The 20,713-nt window shown below is 33.7% G+C and overlaps 1 protein-coding gene across 1 annotated transcript in view; it reads left to right on the top strand.

Moving 5' to 3' along the window:
* The window catches only part of LOC136025057 (structural maintenance of chromosomes protein 3-like), a 94,233-nt gene that overhangs the window by 51,816 nt on the left and 21,704 nt on the right, over window positions 1–20,713 (top strand). The window contains exons 14-19 of the mRNA XM_065700738.1: window positions 1,827–1,971; window positions 3,200–3,358; window positions 10,764–10,975; window positions 13,328–13,490; window positions 16,880–17,065; window positions 18,623–18,833. Of these exons, the coding sequence (XP_065556810.1) occupies window positions 1,827–1,971; window positions 3,200–3,358; window positions 10,764–10,975; window positions 13,328–13,490; window positions 16,880–17,065; window positions 18,623–18,833 (1,076 nt within the window). The remainder of the gene's footprint in view (window positions 1–1,826; window positions 1,972–3,199; window positions 3,359–10,763; window positions 10,976–13,327; window positions 13,491–16,879; window positions 17,066–18,622; window positions 18,834–20,713) is intronic.

Raw genomic sequence — 20,713 nt, 5'->3', positions numbered from 1 at the left:
TGAAGGATGTCAAAGGAAGATTTGAAGGGAATGGGAACTTCCTGGGAGGGTGTAAAGAGGAAAACTTTGAATATATTGGGATGGAGGAGGAGCGTGCGTAGCTCTGTTGGCCTGAGGCGGCTTGGTGCTGCGGTGAGTAGCTAGTAGTAGTAGTATTATAAGTAGGAAAACTGTGTCAACAGTATAGAATTACGAGAACTTTGTATAGCCTAATCAGTATATGCAATATTGAATAAACTAACTATAGCACGGTGAAAAAAAAATTTCTTTTAATCTGATTACAAGTATGTGATGCATTACATTTGATCTTGTGTATAAAATTATTATGAACTAAAATAGGAAAGATACAAAGATAATTTCCAAAATCGTCCAGCGATCATTCAGGAAATAGCCTTAAATGTTGAAATTGAATTCGTTTGTTTGTGTCATTTATAACCAACATTAATAGGAAAAGTGAATTCGTTCGTTTTAACTGTCTTATGGTGCGAGTTTGTTCGTTTTTATCGAAACCTTCATTCTAAATTAAAATTCTACCAGCATATGTTTCGCAGTTGATCGCTGATTTCCAGTAAATATGGTATTTAGGGGAATTTGGGTCACCGAATTTAGGACTAAAATGTAAAAAGAGCGTCCTAATTGAAACACAGTTTGTGGCGTATGTTTTTCATGATGTCTTCCAATTTCTGTCATAAATTGTATTCAAGGATTCTTATACCCTTTTTATTAAAAGATGCATTTTGAAATATAGAAAAATATTGATCATCATTTTAAGGAAAAACAAACTGGAGGCGTTCAGACTCGATTGATAGTTGTACTAAGTCTTTTTTTGTGTGCCAAGTATCTTGGATGTCACCAATTGTATTTCTTATAGTTAGAAATTCTGTCGTAGAGTTTCATATAAGCTCATATTTAAACTTACAAAAAGGGTTTTATAAAACTCTGTGGTCTGGAATGTTCTTTTTGTTTTATAAATGGATTGTGACCACGCAGAGATTTAAGCAGATTAGTTTAACTCTATTTGAATAAATGCGAAAAAAGAGCTATTAAAAAAAGAAAATCTGTTATGAACTCCATACTTTGATATGCATATTTGCTCCTGAAAGTTTATAGTTCAGCATTTATAAGTTCTCTTCCTTCATAGGAAGTATATGGCCATATTCTGAATTTATGATCGTGATTTCGTGGGAAGGTAAATATCTGTAAGTTCAATTCTATTACCATCCTCCTTTTTGCAAAGAATGGTAGTATAGTAAATAATATAAGAAGCAGATACAAACATATTAGAAGCAGATACTAACATGGTATGTTATCAGTAATACCCGTGACTATATAAAGACGAATATAAACAGCCCTAAGATGACATGTTTACCACAAATCTAACAAGGCTGAATTTATATATGAGGTATATTAGATTTTCTTTGGGGAGAGGGAGGGGGGATTGACAACGATAGAAAATAAATTTTGAGGCCACAGCTTGCTAAGTTTCGTTGATGGGGGGAGGTGGGGGGGGGGGATCTGTGGACTATTCTTGTAGAGAAGGTTTTTTTTGTGTCATCCCTTGTTAAATTGTTGTTTTATTTTATTTATTGTTTTAAAGCTATCCCTTCTCTTTCTTTTATATCGAATAACCGAGTTTTTCAACACGTTGTTGGCTCAGATCATGTTGGTACAACTTGGGGCCATAATTTGCAGAATTACCTGGAAGGGGGGGGGGTCCAAAGAACTATTCTCAGAGAAAAGGGTTTTTGAGTCGTCCCCTGGCTATTAAGTTTTCATTTCTAGTTTTAAAACTTTCCTTGGTTCTTAATTTATATTTTATAATATAGGTTTTTCCATCACATTGTCGATTCAGATCGTATTGGTACAAAAATTTTGAAGGAGATGAACAAACAGAAGCTGCCAGGTGATGTCACTTTCATGCCGATTAACAGGCTTGTTGTTAGGCCTCCAAATTATCCTGAAAATAATCGGGTAAGATACATATCATTCCGAATGGCTACCACTATATCAATAGTTTAGCGCTATTTAATTTATAGTTATGTAATAATGGAGTTTAATTATTTAATTATTGAAATTTAATATTGCCCTTACACCGTCCCATACAGATAAGTTCATGGACATCATTCTGACCTAGGCTAAACTTGTTTCTGAGTCCTAATAAGTCAGGATGATAGAATTTATTGAAGAATAATAAGCTAAATTAAACAACTGATAGATTACTATTTAGCAAGCAGGGGAGGAGGCTTCGAACTACCTGTTAAAAAAACAACACATCCCATCGTTTAAGAAATTGTGCAAATTTGAGACTAAAGGTATCATGACATACCTCCCTCCTAGGCAGCAAATTTGTATTTTCGACAGGATAACCAGTTTTTATTGATACTAGCAAATGCGCGCTCAAATATAATTTTTAATAAGGTAAAGCTGTGTTCACACATATATTTAGCAAGACATTACTTTATAGCCTGCATCACTTTGGACCAGTCAGGGCTGCATATGGAAGAGGAAGCAAACTATGATAGGTTGATAATGCTTATGCCTCGGTATTATTATCGACCTGAGTTTATATGTGAATTAAGAGTTAACAGAAACAGCTTGAATCCTAAAAAAAAACATCAGTTTTTTGTGTGTTTCTTTTGTTTAGATGTAGACGTTTTTTACAGTTCTTGGCACGACTACAAGCTTTTGTTGCACAGGTGTAAGTTACTGCGCATTTTGAAATTTACTAAAAAAAAAATATGGTATGCTAATGAGGAAAGAGATTAAGATTGAAATTTGGAAAAATCGAGTAAGACGAATTTTAGCTACAAAGGAAAGGTATAGTTTACACTCAACTTTTATTGTTAGAACCCTTACATTTGTTCTTATACTTCAAGCAGCCAAGTTACCTTTTAGAAATTACTTGAGAACTCTGTGTTGTCTTTGGATTGTCCAAAGACAACACATTATGTTATGACAACATGTTATGGATGTCCCCTCAAAAGTGTAGGTTTTGAAATATTGAGTAAATTAAACTGTATCTCCTGTTATAGAAAAATAATAGGAAAATGTTATTTAGTAAATTAATAACAATACCTTTTATTGTAAATTAAACTGTATTTCCTGTTATACTTATGACAAAGACAACATGTTATGGATGTCCCCTCAAAAGTGTAGGTTTTGAAATATTGAGTAAATTAAACTGTATCTCCTGTTATAGGATGCAATCCCCATGGTTAGCAAATTGAATTATGATGAACGGTTTTCAAAAGTCATGAAATTTATGTTTGGAAGAACTTTGATATGTAGAAATTTGGAAGTTGCAACAACCCTTGCAAGGACTACAGAATTGGATTGTGTCACAATTGACGGTGACCAGGTAAATTTTGTCTGTCATTTGATTTCGGTCTTTGTCTTTTGACAGAAAAGTTATAAATGGTTTTGATGTGAATATATCTTTGTATTACTGTGATTATAGTCAAAAAAATAATTTATACGTAATAGAATGTTTGTGTAGATATTGCTGCAACGTTGTTTCTTCTCTTGTTTACAGTACATTCGCTCACGTGGTTAAAACTCTTCTCTTACATGTTTAAAAAGAAAATAGATAAATCAAATGAATTCCTCTCAATTAAAAAAAAAAAATTAGGTTCACATTGAATTCTGAACGGAAAAAGTTATAATAAGGTAACTGTATTTCTTTTCTTAGGTTTTGTTTTATTTCTTGACACTGGCAAGAACAAGCATGAAAGGTAGATATCCCTTCATACTTGGACATGCAAATTTTTCTCACTGACTGGCTGTTTACTGTCACATGTCATAGTCTCAATACATTTAGTTGGTAAAAATCGAAGAAAGAAGACAATAATTGTATGATTTGTTGTTTTTGTCTATTTTGTCCGTATTTTTTTAGAATTGGCCATTTGTCTGTTGGAAACAATGTTTTAAAGAATTGTATTAGAGTTAGGATGAATATTGTTAAATTCCCTGACGAAGGTAGGTAGGGGTATAAAAGGCTGTGGGCGTTTTTGGGTTGCCGTTTAGTTGTGAGTCTCTCATCTGCCATAAGATTGTTTTCTCCTGCCATCTTCCCGCCCTAATGGCCTCATATCTTTGTTTGTGTGGGTTTTTCACGAGCCCATCAGGAACCGTGACTGTGGACATTGTTGTGCTAACATCGGGGAGTGGCTCCCCTTAAGGACATTATAGTTTAGTGAATGACGTACTATAGCAGTGAATTTTGTGTCACGAATAATTCTTCTCTTTTTTTTGCGCGCTTCTTCGGGCTCTTTAATTTCTATCTAACTATTCTTTTTTGATAAGGGTGCCTTCCAATCGTTGTAGAATATATGTAGGGATAAGTAGATAGTGAGTAGGAAGCATTGTCTTCCTAATGACTAGAAAATAATAATATAGGCTTGTGTGTGATAGCTTGTGATGTTGACTTCGAATTTATTTTACGTCGTAGAGTTTGCATAATTTTATGGCTTGAATGAACTATTTAAGTCAAGTATAAAATGCTTGACTTAAATAGTAAAAAAGTTTATTTTACGGATTTTGTCCCAAGTGGCAAAGTAAAAGCTACGAGCAGAACTTTCCTAGAATTAGATTACGTAGATGATATTATGTATTATAGATTACGTAGATGATGATTATCTAAGCTACGAGCAGAAGTTTCCTAGAATTAGATTATGTAGATGAAATTATGTCTTTGAGGATAACAACTCCTCCTAATGCCCTCAGTGCAAGGATTGTATGTTATGCCCTTGGCTTTTGATGTGAAGGGCTACTACTTATATGCTCCTTGGGGCATATAAGGTATATAGATAAGGATGATCGTAAAAACTTTGGAGTGGGCCCATTGGATTGGTAATCAGAAGTTCTAGTGCCCTTTTTAAGAGTCAGAGTGATCGGAGGGTGAATACCCCCCACACTTCGTATTTTCCCGAAATGCATCTGATAAAAATTTTGAGATGGCGATTTGTTCTAGAAACTTCGAAAACAGCTCACATCCAACAAAATTTCGACATAACTGATTTGTTCAACATAATTGAAAGATTCGCAAATTATGTCTTTCAGGATGAACCCCCCCCCCCCCGCTCCACAGCCCTGAGGGCAAGGGTTGTAAGTTACGCCCGGGGGCATATAAGGTATAAATTTAGAGTATGTTATGCCCTTGGGTTTTGATGTTGGGCTTTGAATTGTTTAACTAATCGTAATTTTACGATATGAAGTGACACGGCGTTGATTCTTGTTTAAATGGGTTTATTTTACAGATTTTGTCCCAAGTGGCAAAGTAAAAGCTACGAGCAGAACTTTCCTAGAATTAGATTACGTAGATGATTTGACTCTCCATGTATAATGCTTATCGAATATATCTGTTTTTCATAGATTTTGAAGTTTTAGGGTTCGAAAACAATTGTGAAATTAATCTTAAAAGAATGAGTGGTTTAAATTAGGAGTCAGTGAGGATGGAGAGGTCATGTATGATACCTTGAAAATCTACCTACTGGATAGCTTATTATTATTGGTAAGGACGGCGGATGCAGTGACGATGTTAGAAGAGGAATAGTATGGTGTTTTTTTACAGTTGAAAATATTTGGAAAATAGGTCTTGTGCCTATGATTAGGAACCTATGAGCTAATGTCTTTTATCAAATAGTTCTGAAAAGTAGATATTTCAAAAGTTGAGGAAGATATATATATATATATATATATATATATATATATATATATATATTTATATTTATATATATATATATACATATGTATATAATATATAATATATATATATATATATATACATATATATATATAATATATAATATATATATATATATATATATATATATATATATATAAATATGTATATATATATATATATATATATCATGAAAAGAGAAGGAGAAAAGGAAGACTGTTTTCCTAAATTAGTGATTAATATAGACCAGCACTTGAATGAGGCCTTAACCCTACTCATCCATAGAATCACATAGGTCAAACAGCATAGCCAAACACAATCAACCATAAAGAATAATCCATGGACAGGCAGTCATGTCGTCAATAAGTATAAGTCGTCATTTACCAAACAATAGAAAAAATAATAAAGACAATTAATTCAGAGGCAACAACCCAACACAAGGGCTCATCAGGAGAATACACTGGCCTATAGGGTTTCGCCACTTTAAATTCTCTACCCAGCCAAGTGTTATGGCTACCACAGAATATCCATGGCATCCCCGTGTCAGGTATCACCCCCAAAATACATGCCTATGAAAAAAAAAACAGCAAATATAAAACAACCAAGTAACACCAAAACAAGCTTATCCTGTTAATATATCCCTCTTTTTAGCAACAATAGGTAAACTAAATATGATAAAATTTACCAAATCACAAATATTAACACATTGCAAAATATATATATATATATATATATATATATATATATATATATATATATATATATATATATATAGTTATATATATACATATATATATATATATATATATATATATATATATATATATATATATATATATATATATATATATATATATATATATATATATATATAAGAAAATTACATGAGAAAAACGAGTTTTATTCTCAATAAAGCAGTGAACAAAAAATAAAAACAAAACACAAATTACAAAAATATTTCGAATATTTTTAGGCCGCACGGGAACCTTTTTAACCAAAAAACATAAAAAAAAGTTCAAGTAAGAGAAACTAACAGCTGTTTTTAAATATAACAAAAAACACAAAAAAAACGACAAACTAAATACACGAAAAGAGAAAAAATAAGTACACTAAATAAGTTACTACATAAGAAAAAAATCAACGCGAATGTCTTTAGTGAAAACTATGGGTAGCTCTCCTCTCAACATTCAGTGGATTGATGGAAATCTATTAGAAGTGAAGACTATACTAACTTGAAAAAACAACAAAGGTCACAAAACCCCATGTACATCACCCCTAACTAAATATCCCAGGTTAAACAAACTCATCAATTATAAATTAAATGGAATTTTTTGTTCGCTTGTATAGCATTTGAGATATATAGATGGTTGTATATATATGGCCATTTTTTCAGTGCAATTGAAAGATCCAGAAATTATGTCCTTGAGGATGCCACCCCATCTCCTACAGCCCTCAAAGCAAGGGTTGTAAATTTTGCCCTGGGGGCATGTGAGGTATTTATCGAAAAGATGATCGTATTCACCATTGGTAATCAGAGTTTTCAGTGCCCTTTTTAAGATTTAGAGTAGTTGGAGGGTGGATATCTCCCCCCCCCCCGCACACCTCGTATTTTCTCGAAATTCATCTGATAGAAATTTTGAGAGGGTCATTCGTTGTCGTAGGAACTTCAAAAACAGCTCGTTCGATAGGAAATTGAAAGGGCCACTGCCCGTATTCAATAGTCGAAAGCGATTGGAGGGTAACTAACCCCAAGCCAACCCAAATAATTTGCGAATAATTCAGGCAACCCCAAGCCAGAGGGTAACCCAACCATTTCCACAAACACATCCAATAAAAATTTTGAGACAGCCATTTTTTCCCAACGTAATTGAAAGGTCTGGAAAGTATGTCCTAGAGGATTACAACCCCCACAGCCCTCAATGCAAGGGTTACAAGTTATGCCCGTGGGGCATATAAGGTATATAGATAAGGATGATCGTGAAAACTTTGGAGTGGGCCCATTGGATTGGTAGTCAGAAGTTCTAGTGTCCTTTTTAAGAGTCAGAGTGATCGGAGGGTGGATACCTAGATACCTAGGATACCTTGTTCTAGAAACTTCGAAAACAGCTCACATCCAACAAAAATTTCGACATAACCGATTTGTTCAACATAATTGAAAGGTTCGCAAATTATGTCTTTCAGGATGAACCCCGCCCCCCGCTCCACAGCCCTGAGGGCAAGGGTTGTAAGTTACGCCCGGGGGCATATAAGGTATATATATAGAAAGGGTGATCATATAAACATTGAAGGGTGCTCATTCGATTCCTAATCAAAAGTTCTAGTACCCTTTTTAAGATTCAGATTGATCCGTGGGTGGATGCCAACCCCCCCCCCCCCACCACCACCACACCTTGTTTGATCCCAAAATTCGTCTGATAGAATTTTTTAGATGGGCATATGTCGCAGAAACTTCGAAAACAGCTAATTTGATTGGAAATTCAAAGGACCAGTGCCTCTTTTAATAGTCGAAATCGATTAGAGGGTAACTAACCCCCTCCCAAGCCCACCATCTCCCCAAACACATCCAATTAAAATTTTGAGATACCCATTTTATTCAACGTAATTGAAAGGGCTGGAAATTATGTCTTTGAGGATAACAACTCCTCCTACTGCCCTCAGTGCAAGGGTTGTATGTTATGCCCTTGGGACATATAAGGTATATATATAGAAAGAGTGATCGCATAAACTTCGAAGGGGGTTCGTTGGATTGGTAATCAGAAGCTCTAGTACCCTTTTTAAGATTAAGAGTGATCGGAGGGTGGACAAGCCCCCCCCCCCAAACCATGTATTTTGCCGAAATGCATCTCGATGTAAATTTTGAAATGGTCATTTGTTGTCGTAGAAACTCGGAAATTGAAAGGGCTATTGCCCTTTTTATTAGTAAAAAGCTATTAGAAGACAACAAACTTCCCTTTCCCAATGCCCATCAATTTCCAAAACACATGTTATCAAAATTTTGAGATAGCCATTTTGTTTAGTGTGGTTGAAAGGTCTGGAAATTATGTCTTTGACAAACCCCATACCGTCTTAAGACGAGAACGTAATTTGCACTTTACTGAAAAAAATGGCCGTGGATTATCAGTTTAGCATACACATACTCATATATAAATTCCTTAAAGTTTTAAGAATTTTCAATTTATTAAAGTTGAAAAAGTTAAAACATTTTAAACCTGTTTTGTTTATTTAAATCATACAATAAATAACCGAGTCTAAGTCAAAACGGGCAAAAATTAACATGAGTAGGGATGACAACCCCCATGAATTCTCAAGACCAGAACATGATTGGCACTTTACTGAAGGCAAAATACATTTAAAATCTTTTAATTTGTTTTTTACTTCTTTAAAACGTTTTAACGGAAATATGAAGTGAGGAAGTCCTACCCCTTGCGCTCCAATTACAACACAAGTGTGTGGTGTCCTTTTTAAGAGTAGCAAGAGATTCGAAAGCAAGCAGCCCTTCTATCAAGCCAATTCATTTTCCAAACTCATCCAGTCAAAATTTTAGACAGCCATTTTGTTCAGCATAGTAGAACGGTCCAGCAACTATGTCTTTAGGGATATTAGGCATGTCAACTCCCCACAACTATTCCCCTCCCCACTCCGTTGATTTTGAATTAAAATCGAGTAGTTATTAGCATCAATCCATGGCTAATTGTAGAAAAAAACCAGGACAGATAGTCCGAGTGAGTGAGAGGGACAAATCTGGCATAAGCCCTTATTAGGATTGTATAAAAATGATTGTATACATTTGATCCTTTATGCTTTAAAGCTAAATGTCGCTTTAAAAAAAAATCAAAAGGTATTGTGTTTATGGTTGCCAATAAGACACCCCAACAATATATCGAGAACGGCTGGGGCTGTTAAGTTGACATTTTTGGGTATACTACTATTAGTACTTCAGTTCTGTACTGATTTATATTAATTACTAATGTAAGAAAACAGTCCTCCTTTTCTCCTTCTGTCTTCTTTCTTTTTTTCCCTTTTTTTCTTTTTTTTGTGCTGTTGCATTGGTGATTTTTTTTCATTATACAATACTTTTTTTTCCATGAAAAAGACTATGTCAATAAAAACGAATAGAAATTAATCTCAAAAACTTTTAACAAGACAAGTTTTTCAAAGTAAAGAGCTCCATTAAGCCAAGAATGAGCAAAAATAAAGTCAAATAATCTTCCCAACGTAAAACTACCATAAATAACTATCAATAAATAAATGAAACTCAAAACAAACAGAAATTATGATAAATAGCCGAGTCAAACTCAAAACGAGCAAAAAGTAACATCAGTTGGGCTGATAACCCCTGTGGCTTCTCAAGACCAGAACACAATTTGCGCTTTACTGAAAATAATATATATATATATATATATATATATATATATATATATATATATATATATATATATATATATATATATATATATATACTATATATATATATATATATATATATATATATATATATATATATATATATATATATATATATACATATATATATATATATATATATATATTTTTTTTGCAATGTGTTAATATTTGTGATTTGGTAAATTTTAGGTAAATTTTATATATATATATATATATATATAATACATATATATATATATATATATATATATATATATATATATATATATATATATATATATATATATATATATATATATATATATATATATATATATATACATATATATATATATATATATATATATATATATATATATATATATATAATATATATATATATATATATATATATATATATATATATATATATATATATATATATGTATATAAACAGACTGTACGAAAAATATTTTTTTCATCCCACCTTCTAGGGCTACTGTTATGCCTAAAGTTACGCCTTTTAAATGCTCCCTCCTTTGTTCTACTATAAGGTGTGCTTTTATGTTCAATAATCTATTTGAAATATTAATCATACATATCAATTGTTATGTGTAATTATTATAGCCTACATGTTACACACATAGACACACATTACATATTTATTTAAGTATTTTACGTGTTGATTTATATATTGTAGGTATCAAGCAAAGGTTCATTGACTGGGGGATATTTTAACACTAGCCGTTCTCGCTTAGAATTGCAGAAAAACCTTACTCAGACAAAAGCAGCTTTAGCTATTGAAGAAGAGAAATACGAAGAACTGAAGGAAAGGATCCGAAAGATCGAAACTGAGATCAATAGTATTGTCAGCGAGATGCAAAAAACAGAGACGAGGAATTCTAAAGCAAAGTAAATTTTCTTTTAGCCCACCCTCCCGCTGAAGGTTTTATACCGGAGATACAATGAGGGTTTACTTGAATTGATCTGTCCAATAATTTAGCTTCCCTTTTTTAAGCAAACACAATCCATTTTTTCGTAACCATAATGTTTTACAAGCAATTACAATTCGATTGCAAAGATATAAAGGCTAAGAGGCCTAAATTCAGGTCGAACCTGGAATAAAATTCAATTACAAATATATTTCTATTGAAAGTGGTATAAAGGAATGTAGTGCAACACCTTACTCAGTCTGTTCCCTAGAATATCCACTCCAAAATTTTTAAGACCAACTCGTTAGTTCTGAAGTAAATCCTGCAAAAAGCACTTTAACTTTATCTTAAAGAGTGTAGGATTGTCATGGTTGGAAGCCCGCCAGCTTCTAATATTTAGGGTAATTTCTGCTTGTTTGAACGTCACTTTATTCTTTTTTTTTTAAACTTTACTTCTTTTTAAGTAATCTGAAATCTTAAAAACCATTAGGAACTTCACGAAAGATATAGTATTTACATTCCCTTATTGGACACCAGTTTTGAAGTATGACCTGGATCAACTGCAGCTTCTCAAGGTTAATTGTCATCATGTTTAATTGAACAATTAATTGCAAGAAACAGAGCATTAAGATTCTATCACGGTTATTTCTTTATCTTAGAAAATTGATGACGATTCGGTTACAGTTTAGTCGGAAAACGCACGATTTCTTGCTATGATGAGATTGCCCAAATAGTTGAGCGTATCCTTGGTTTAGAACTTTGCAACTTTTACTTATTGTGACTGACTTATATTCTGTGGACGTCGTTTAGATGTGGATCATGGGGTTATAATAACCCTCCGCTGATTTTTAGGACGTTGAAAATTTCACAAAAAGCATTTTTGGAAATAATTTTTCTTGATGATCACTGACTTAGAAAGAGAACAAACATTTTTAACGTTATAAATTATGTATACGGGAATGTATTTTGGAAGTGGGGGAATTCCATAAAATACATATAAGAATTATAAATTTTATGGTTATGTGTCTGGATATGGAAGAAAGCTTCATAAGATTGGAGACGTCAAATTTTTATTTTTACTTTTTAAGATGTAACTTCAGGATTTTGTGATTCTTGACTGGTGCTTTTATTAAAGCCTTAATTATTAAGCCTGAAATGAATATATCGGAATATTTTATTGTTCCATTTTCTTAGAGAATCTCATTAAAAAAAAAGAATCGTGGACTAAAATCTATTAGTGAACTGTATTTCTTACAAGTCCAGAAACCTATCACGGTAGGCTGTACGAATTATCTTAGTAATATCGAGGTTAATATTCCATGGTCATTAGTGGCTTTCAGAGCACTTAGATGAAACATTTCGCCTTAACAAATTAATATGTTTTTGTGGTGTCTGATTCTTATCGTGAAATTCTCAAAAAATTGTGAAATCTCACGATAAATCAGTAAGAATGGAAGTACTGATTTTATAATAAGATAATTACATAGCATATCTTCAGAAAATATATTTCTGTTGAAAAGAAATTTTAGAGGCTTTATTTAAAAAAAAAATTCTTTAAAAAGTGAAAATATTCTGTAAAAACACAAGCTTAGTCTTATTCAAAGGCATCTTAACAGAAATCATTTCTATATATGAATTAACATGCATTTATTTGAAGATATTGAGCGTTACTAAATAAACCACAAAGAGTTTTTTTTTAAATATAAGCACAGAATAAATTAGTCTACATTCAGTGAGGCCCATAGGATGCGGTCAGGACGGCTCCACTCCCATATACGACCAAAAATTATGCAAAAATTTGCAACTCGAGAGTTTGAAATTAGCTTCACCATTAACCTAAAGCTTTTTAGTTAAGAGATTTAAAAAGTAATGGACTACCATGGCTAATTGAAAATTTTGACTAAACATTAAATTTTTTTTATAAATCCTAAATTTTAGTACAACATTTTAGTTCTTAAGCAGACAAGCCTATTAAAAAGCTTTGCAAGTACTCCCACAACTAAAACATTTCAAAACTATATCTAAGTTTTTTTTTGTTTGCAAACTTAAAAAAAAAAAATGCAGACCTGTTCAAAACCTTTTAATGGTTTTTAGGAATGTTTGATATCTTACCTCCCACACATGAGCTAAAATTAACGTTGAAAATGCTGGTTCTTATTTGTCCTTGGGGAGGTTTCTGGTAAGGTACAAGTTGATTTAACTCCAAAAAATGTATATTAAAACTGTGACGGTTGCAAATTTCTGAAGGAGTTTTTGGAGTTTGGAATAAGATGCTTTATGAAACGTTTCTTATTATAGTTTACTTATTTATTCTTCGTTTTCTTTTTTTCAGGGACGTTTTTGATAAAGTGAAAGCTGATGTAAGGCTAATGAGAGAAGAGTTGAACAATATAGTACATTCCCAGCCATCCAGGGAGAGATCTTTGGCACAACTTAAATCTTCCCTTGAAACAATGCTTACCTCAAAAGAAGGTTTTGAGGCCGAGATTAACCAGGTTATTTTTAGAAGTTTTTTATGTGCTAAAGGGAGTAATGTTCACAAGTAAATATGCAGTAAAGGAATTAGTCAAGGTGACATCAAAATAATCCATAATTATATATTAAAAAACAGAGATAGAGTAGAAAAGAACAAGGGGATGTCAAGTATATAAAAAAATTTATTTGTTGCCCCCTGCCTTGGAATATGTCGGGTAGAGTAGTAGCAATGCTACTTGATAGTTTTCATAGCCTAGTGAAATTTGCTGGTAGATTTGGCAGCTTTTGGATTTCTGTGGAATTCTGCTACTGGTAGCTTTGGAATTTTTCCATTCCTGGTTGCGACTATATGTCTTAATTTTAACCTGTTTCCATGTTATTTTCATCACCTAATTTGCTGGGGGTTGTGTTTTGCTGACGACGGCTTTGGGGGATATATACATATATTTATGGTTTCGTCATTATATCCGATTTTGCAGTCCTATATTGCTACTGATAAGAAATTGCCAGGCATATTAGAATATATTTCTTTCATTAAGCTTGTGACGACTCTATATTTTGCTTATGAAGCTTATGGCGACTATGTATTGGGACAACGGCTGTGAGTCAGGCATAACCACCCTCTTTTTATCCCCAAAAATTTAGCTGTTTTGATGGAACATCGTCAAGATGCAAGTTCTTTTCTTATTATTCCTCTCGTCTTTTTCGTTGCAGATTTTCCGCTTATTTACCGCTTAATATCATATAAATGTCTCAATTCATCAAATTATATCTTGAACCAAGTTTGGATTGTTCTCTTAGATCAGCCCCACTTAATGGTTTTGTTTTTAAATTTTTTTTTCTTCGTCTTTCTTTGCCGTTGGGTGGGCCCCCGAAAGGCTTCCCAGAATGAAATGGTTTTTTCTCGACTTTAATCTGTTTAACCGCCGTTAAACAAGGTTTGACCAAAAGATTGGTATTAAAACTACTTAATTATGTTAAAACCTCAGTTTTAACATAAAATAATTAACCATTACAAAATCCCACAGACAGTTCGAAGCCTTAAACATCATGTTGCCAGTATATCAGATGATTTAAAATAGGCCAAGCAGAACGGTTTCAGGAACTGTAATCCATCAACTTTTCGACAAAAGCTTATGAGAATGCATTTGACTTATATTTATATATATAAAAATAAGTTGTCTGTGTGTGTGTGTGTCTGTCGAGTGGCGTCATGTTTGTGTGTCGACTGACGTCATGTTTTCGACTGACGAAATTACAGACCGGGACATCGGGACACAAATGACGACCGGGACACCGGCACATAGGGAATATAAATGACGACCGGGACACTCAAAGAGAAAGCGACCGGGACACAAGGAATGGTCGATTAGCAATCACCATCAACAAAGCACCGGGACACAAATGACGACCGGGACACAGGGAGTATAAATGACGACCAGGACATAAGTAAAAAAAAAAACTAAAAAAAGGTAAAAACTACAAAAAAACTAAAAAGAAAAAAAAACTAAAAACTAATAAAAAACTAAAAAAGCTAAAAAACTAAAAAAACTAAAAAAACTAAAAAAGAAATAAAAATAAAAAAAGGAAAAAAAATGAAAAATAAAGGAGAAAAACAAAACTAAAAAAAAATAAAAATAAAAAAAACTAAAAAGAAAAAAGAAAAAAAACTAAAAAAAACTAAAAAAAAATAAAAAAACTAAAAAAAGTAAAAACCAAAAAAAAACTAAAAAGAAAAAAAGGGGAAAATACAAAAATTTATTTCATCATATACCATTTCAAAAACGAATGTATATACAGACCGGGACACTGGGATACAAATGACGACCGGGACACAGGGAATATAAAAGACGACTGGGACACAGGGACACAACTACAACGGGGACGCCGGGGGGCACAGGGCGATATATAAATGACGACGGGGACACAGGGAATGTTCGATTAGCAATCACCATCAACAAAGCTCAAGGGCAATCATTAGAATCATGAGGTATAGCTGAAAAAACTAAAAAAAAGGAAAAAAACTAAAAAAAAAGACCAATTCCAAAACGAATGTATATACAGACCGGGACACCGGGACACAATTGACGACTGGGACACCGGGACACAAGGAATATAAATGACGCCCGGGACACTCAAACAGAAATCACAGATTGGGACACCGGGACACAAATGACGGCCGGGACACAGGGAATATAAATGACGACCGGGACACAGGGACACAACTACAACGGGGACGCCGGGGGGTACAGGGGGATATATAAATGACGACGGCGACACAGGGAATGGTTGATTAGCAATCACCATCAACAAAGCTCAAGGGCAATCATTAGAATCATGAGGTATAGATCTGAATACGGATTGTTTTCCCATGGACCATTATATGTTGCATGTTCAAGAGTCGGTAAACCTGACAATCTATTTATATGCACAGACAATGGGACAGCAAAGAATGTTGTATATTCGCAAGTTTTACGTAGTTAAAAACATATATATATATATATATATATATATATATATATATATATATATATATATATATATATATATATATATATATATATATATATATATATATATATATATATATATATACATATATATTTATATATATATATCTATCTATCTATCTATCTATCTATCTATATTCACAGGTGGGACATAGGGACACAACTACAATGACGCGTAACTAATATGGCACGTAACGACACGCGCGGGGGGGGGGGCTTCGCCCCCCCCCCAACTAGGTATTGTTGGCTAGTAATTTAGCTAGTTTACTAGCTATATATAGTAGTAATTATAATAGTACATATATATATATATATATATATATATATAATAGTATATATATAATAGTAATTACTAGCTAGTAATTTATAATTTTGACTATATATTTGCACATTAGGGGGTGGGAGTGGAGGTAAAGTATTTGGATAGTGTGAAGTTAAAAGACAATTCTTACTTCATAATCCAGAGAGTAATTGTGGCTACCTCATTTTGAATACAGCCTGCTTTACTTTACCCCCCCCCCCCCCCACCCCTTCCTAATGTGCAAGTATATAGCCCAAATAATATAAGTCCAATGCATTCTGTCACACGTAATTTGTCTTTCTAGCGATAAACCGGCTTTCTCAGATTTTAAATTCAGATCAAAATTCTTGAGTGTAATCTGAATAATTATCAAGCACCAAAATATGAGATAAAGAATGATTTTGTAAACGTCATGAATCGATTTATTTCAGTATAACGTGCATGCTACTCAAAGTCCCTTTATGCAGGGAACGTGTTGCGATTGAGTTTGGCCGAATTCATCAATTATTGCTTTAGTAGTTAAGCATAGAAAACCTGTTTTCGTTCTTCTCCTGACAAATAATTTTGGATTGCCATTAGCTTTTTATTACAATTTCAGGATCTGATGGAGACTTTGTCTGTGAATGATCAGATACAAGCTGATCATCTTGATGATGAGATTCGAGCGGCAACTCAAGAAAACAAAATTTGTTTTGCGAATCGTATGCAACTTGAAGCTAGTAAGTCCAAACTTGAGAATTTATTGCAGAATAATCTACTTCGCAGACGTGATGAACTCAACCAGGTTAGAAACTTTTCATCTATGTTTCCTTCTCCTTTGTTTTTATTGTCTATTTTCTTAATTATTGAACTTTTGGACACATCTTGTGAATGCGAAAAGAAATGAAGACCGAGGAAGCGAGAAAAACCGTCTTGGATATTACAACGTGGATTTTTAAACAAAATTTCTATCATGTATGACGAATAATTCCTATAAAAATTGGAAGGCATTGTTTGAGTATTGTCTATTTACGTCTTAGAATCAGATTTATCTTACTTTCCATCTTACTTTTGGCCTTCTTATGTGGCAAGTCTGTATTGTTATGAATAAGGGTTTGTTAGTCAAATTTCAATGAATTTTACACGCGAGCCAGAAAAAAACCTTTTAAGTAATTTTGGGAAGATTTGAATACTTTAACAGATAAGGTAGACTTCCAGTTTTCAGTTAAATGCTCTGAGCTCATTTTGGCAGTTAATCTAGAAAATGAGTGTGTCAGTTATTATTGGAACCTATTAAATTATTTGAGTCTTTCTTCAATCAGAGCCACTGATCCCCCTCCCCTAATTACTCTTACGAAGTAAATGTCACGCTGGAAGTGGGGCTAGTTTGAAGACCCCCATAGAGGAATCTCTTGTTTTCCCTAAAAAGTGGATCCAGCCCCTATAAACTCATTTTTGACATACAACTCTACGGGCTAACTAAACTGACTAAAGAGACTGCCTAATGCAGTCGAAATCGCTCAACCTAAAATTTAAAAATCCTGTAAAAACACATTCTTATATGTAAACGACTTGAATTTAGGCGTAACCATATAAATATTTTCAGGGACGTAAAAAAGCTGTGAATCTCTGAAAGTGAATCTCTAAATAGTATGTTGGATCATAGCGTTGGTAGTTGTGTTGGCCTGAGGCTATTTTGGTCTGTGCCAATTTATTCTAGTGTTTAAAGTGGGGTGATATTGGTCTCTCGACAAGTAGATTTTAGATGTGGATTTTTTATGTTTAGTTCTTAGAGTTGTATCCTCAAAGCAGCCTCGAGCTCCCCATTGAGACAACTCGTCAATCTTTCCAACCATCTACAAAACCATAACCACTTAAAATCCCTCCTTGATTGTGATGGAAAAGCATATGAAAACCTATTTTTTCCCTCAGAAGATATGTGGATCGTAAAATACAAATGTTTCTTGTGTTTCCAGATATCGAATGTGCACATTGCAATGGTGTTCCAGTCACTTGTAAACCTTTTAGTGCTTGGCTTTTTGTTAGTGTTGTCCAGTGGGCATCTGAAGTGGTTAGCTACTAGGTTTCTGGCCCGTATAAGAAAACCTACGGAACTTTTTTTTTCTTTTTTTTGTGTGTCTGTCGTCTGATAGTATCGTTTTTTGGCCGTTACATTTTAGCTAAAAGAGTCACCTATAGGATTTCATTGTTACGATAAACATCTTAATGAAGCGCATTTCTATCCTCTCTGCCTGATGCAGGTTGTGGGCTCGATTTTACTGCCTTATGTGATTTTCTCATAGGCATTAGATTTTCCTGGTCTTAGTGAGATTGATTAATTCGTTGGATATTTTTTTTGTAGGCTCTACAAGAGATCTCGGTTGAAGACCGTCAGAGGATTTTGGAACAAAATAAGAATGAGTTGGATTTGTGCAAGAAGAGGATTGTCGAGACTGAAAAGAAATTAAAAGCTGCAGAGAAAAATCAGTCAAGTCACAATAATACCTTGAAAGATGCACAAGCGGATTTGGAACAGTGGAGGACTAAGGAGAAAGAGATGCAGGATCAAATCGGTAAGCTTTCTATAATTTAGTATTTCCCATCTTTTTTTTTCATTTTTTGTCGAAAGTTGTATAAATTAGGATTAAGACGCGTCCGTCAAAATCGAAGTACACTACCTTTCAAAATAATATTTTAAACCCAGTAGCAATGAGCCAAATTCCAAATAATGAGACCTGCCAGGAATATTTTTGAAAGTAATGTTGTTATATTGCCGTATTAAATTTTTCTAAAGCAGTGCGCGAGCTGAGAGTTTCATCTCTGTCCTTTTAAATTTTAGGTAACTTGATTTGCAAGAAAGTAATTGGTAATGCGGCTGACAGGTCTACTGAATAATATCTTGCTTTCGAACCAAATGTTTTTTTTTTTTTTGTTTTTTTTTTACAAACAAAACGGTAATAAGATTAGCCGATTGGAAAACCAACTTTAGGTAAAATTCTAGATGATGGACTTTTAGTAATCTTGGAAAGTAGTTCAGAATACGAAAATCTTGAAAAACGAAGTTCTAAGTTTGATGGGTAGTTTATCGCAGATAGGCCTTTACTCTATTGATTATCTTCAGCATCACTAAGAACTTTACTGGGTTTGCAGAACATGTTTTGTATGCCGCGATAATATCCGGCCGAATGCTTTGTGATTCCAGACGGCCAAAAAGGAAAAAAAGAATTGTAAGACTCGAACTAGTAAAAAAAATCTTTTTCTCAAATTTAACACTAACTGATAAAAGTTTTGGAAGATCATTGTTTTTTCTTATTACTCTATTTGTCTAATTTTTCTCTTCAATTGTAAACAGTTACGATTATGAGTGGATACAGAGGGTATCCTCTGTATCCACCTCCTGGAACTATGGAAAACATTGGTATAGTAATGTACGTCTTTCTGATTTTTACTTTGACCCATAAACCCTGACCTATCTGATCCTGAGTCATTGCAAGGGTCGGATCTGTATGCGCAAAAGTTTACATGTTGTTTTCAGAACCGCATTCCAGGTCTATCCGAATAATTTCCTTTTCCATAATCATAAATATCACTATATTCCTTTTAGGTGATTTTAGGCGATTTTGCTCTTATCATTTGCAGCACATCCAAAAGCACACTTTACAGAAAGAGTTGTCGTAGAAACTTAAGAAGGAGCTCATTCAATTGGATATCCAAGGTTTTAGTTCTCTTTTTAATAGTCAAAAGCAAATGGAGGGCAACCAGCCCCCTCTAACGCCCATTAAATCCCCAAAAACACATCCAATCAAAATTATGACATAGCCATTTTGTTCAGTATAATTGAAAGGTCGGGAAACTATGTCTTAGGGGATGTCAACATTCCACAGCGCTCGGGACAAGGGCTGTAAGCTATTCAATTCCGCCACTCCTTATATTAAACCTTATATGCCCCCGAAGAATAACTTACAACAATTACCCCAGGCCCCGGGAGGCTCTGTCGACCGTGGAGGTTTTGTTATCTGATTTTTGAACTATTTTTATAAATGGCTATCCCAAAATTTTTATCATATGAATTTGGGGAAAAAAGGCACGGAGGGACGGCTAGTTGCCCTCTGATTACTTTTGACTCTTAAAAAGGGCTCTAGAGCTTCTGATTTCCAATTAAAAGAGCCCCCACTGAATTTTTTACGATTGCCGTTCCCTACGAAGTGCCTGTGGAAAAATTATATGACATTGAAGCCGTATCGCTTGGGGGGGGGGGGCTATTTGCCCTCAGATTTCTTTGACTCTTAAAATTTGAACTAGAACTTTCAATTCCCAATCAAATGAGCTTTCTCTGAAGTTTATACAAGCATCCCTTCCTAAAGGACCATATATACCCCCAGGGCATAACTTACAGTGCGGGCCCTTGGGGGTTATGCCGACACCGGATTTTTTGTTATCTGACCTTCGAACT

Source organism: Artemia franciscana, chromosome 3, assembly GCF_032884065.1.
Source record: "Artemia franciscana chromosome 3, ASM3288406v1, whole genome shotgun sequence".
NCBI lineage: Eukaryota > Metazoa > Arthropoda > Branchiopoda > Anostraca > Artemiidae > Artemia > Artemia franciscana.
This window is presented reverse-complemented; position numbering and strand designations above follow the sequence as displayed.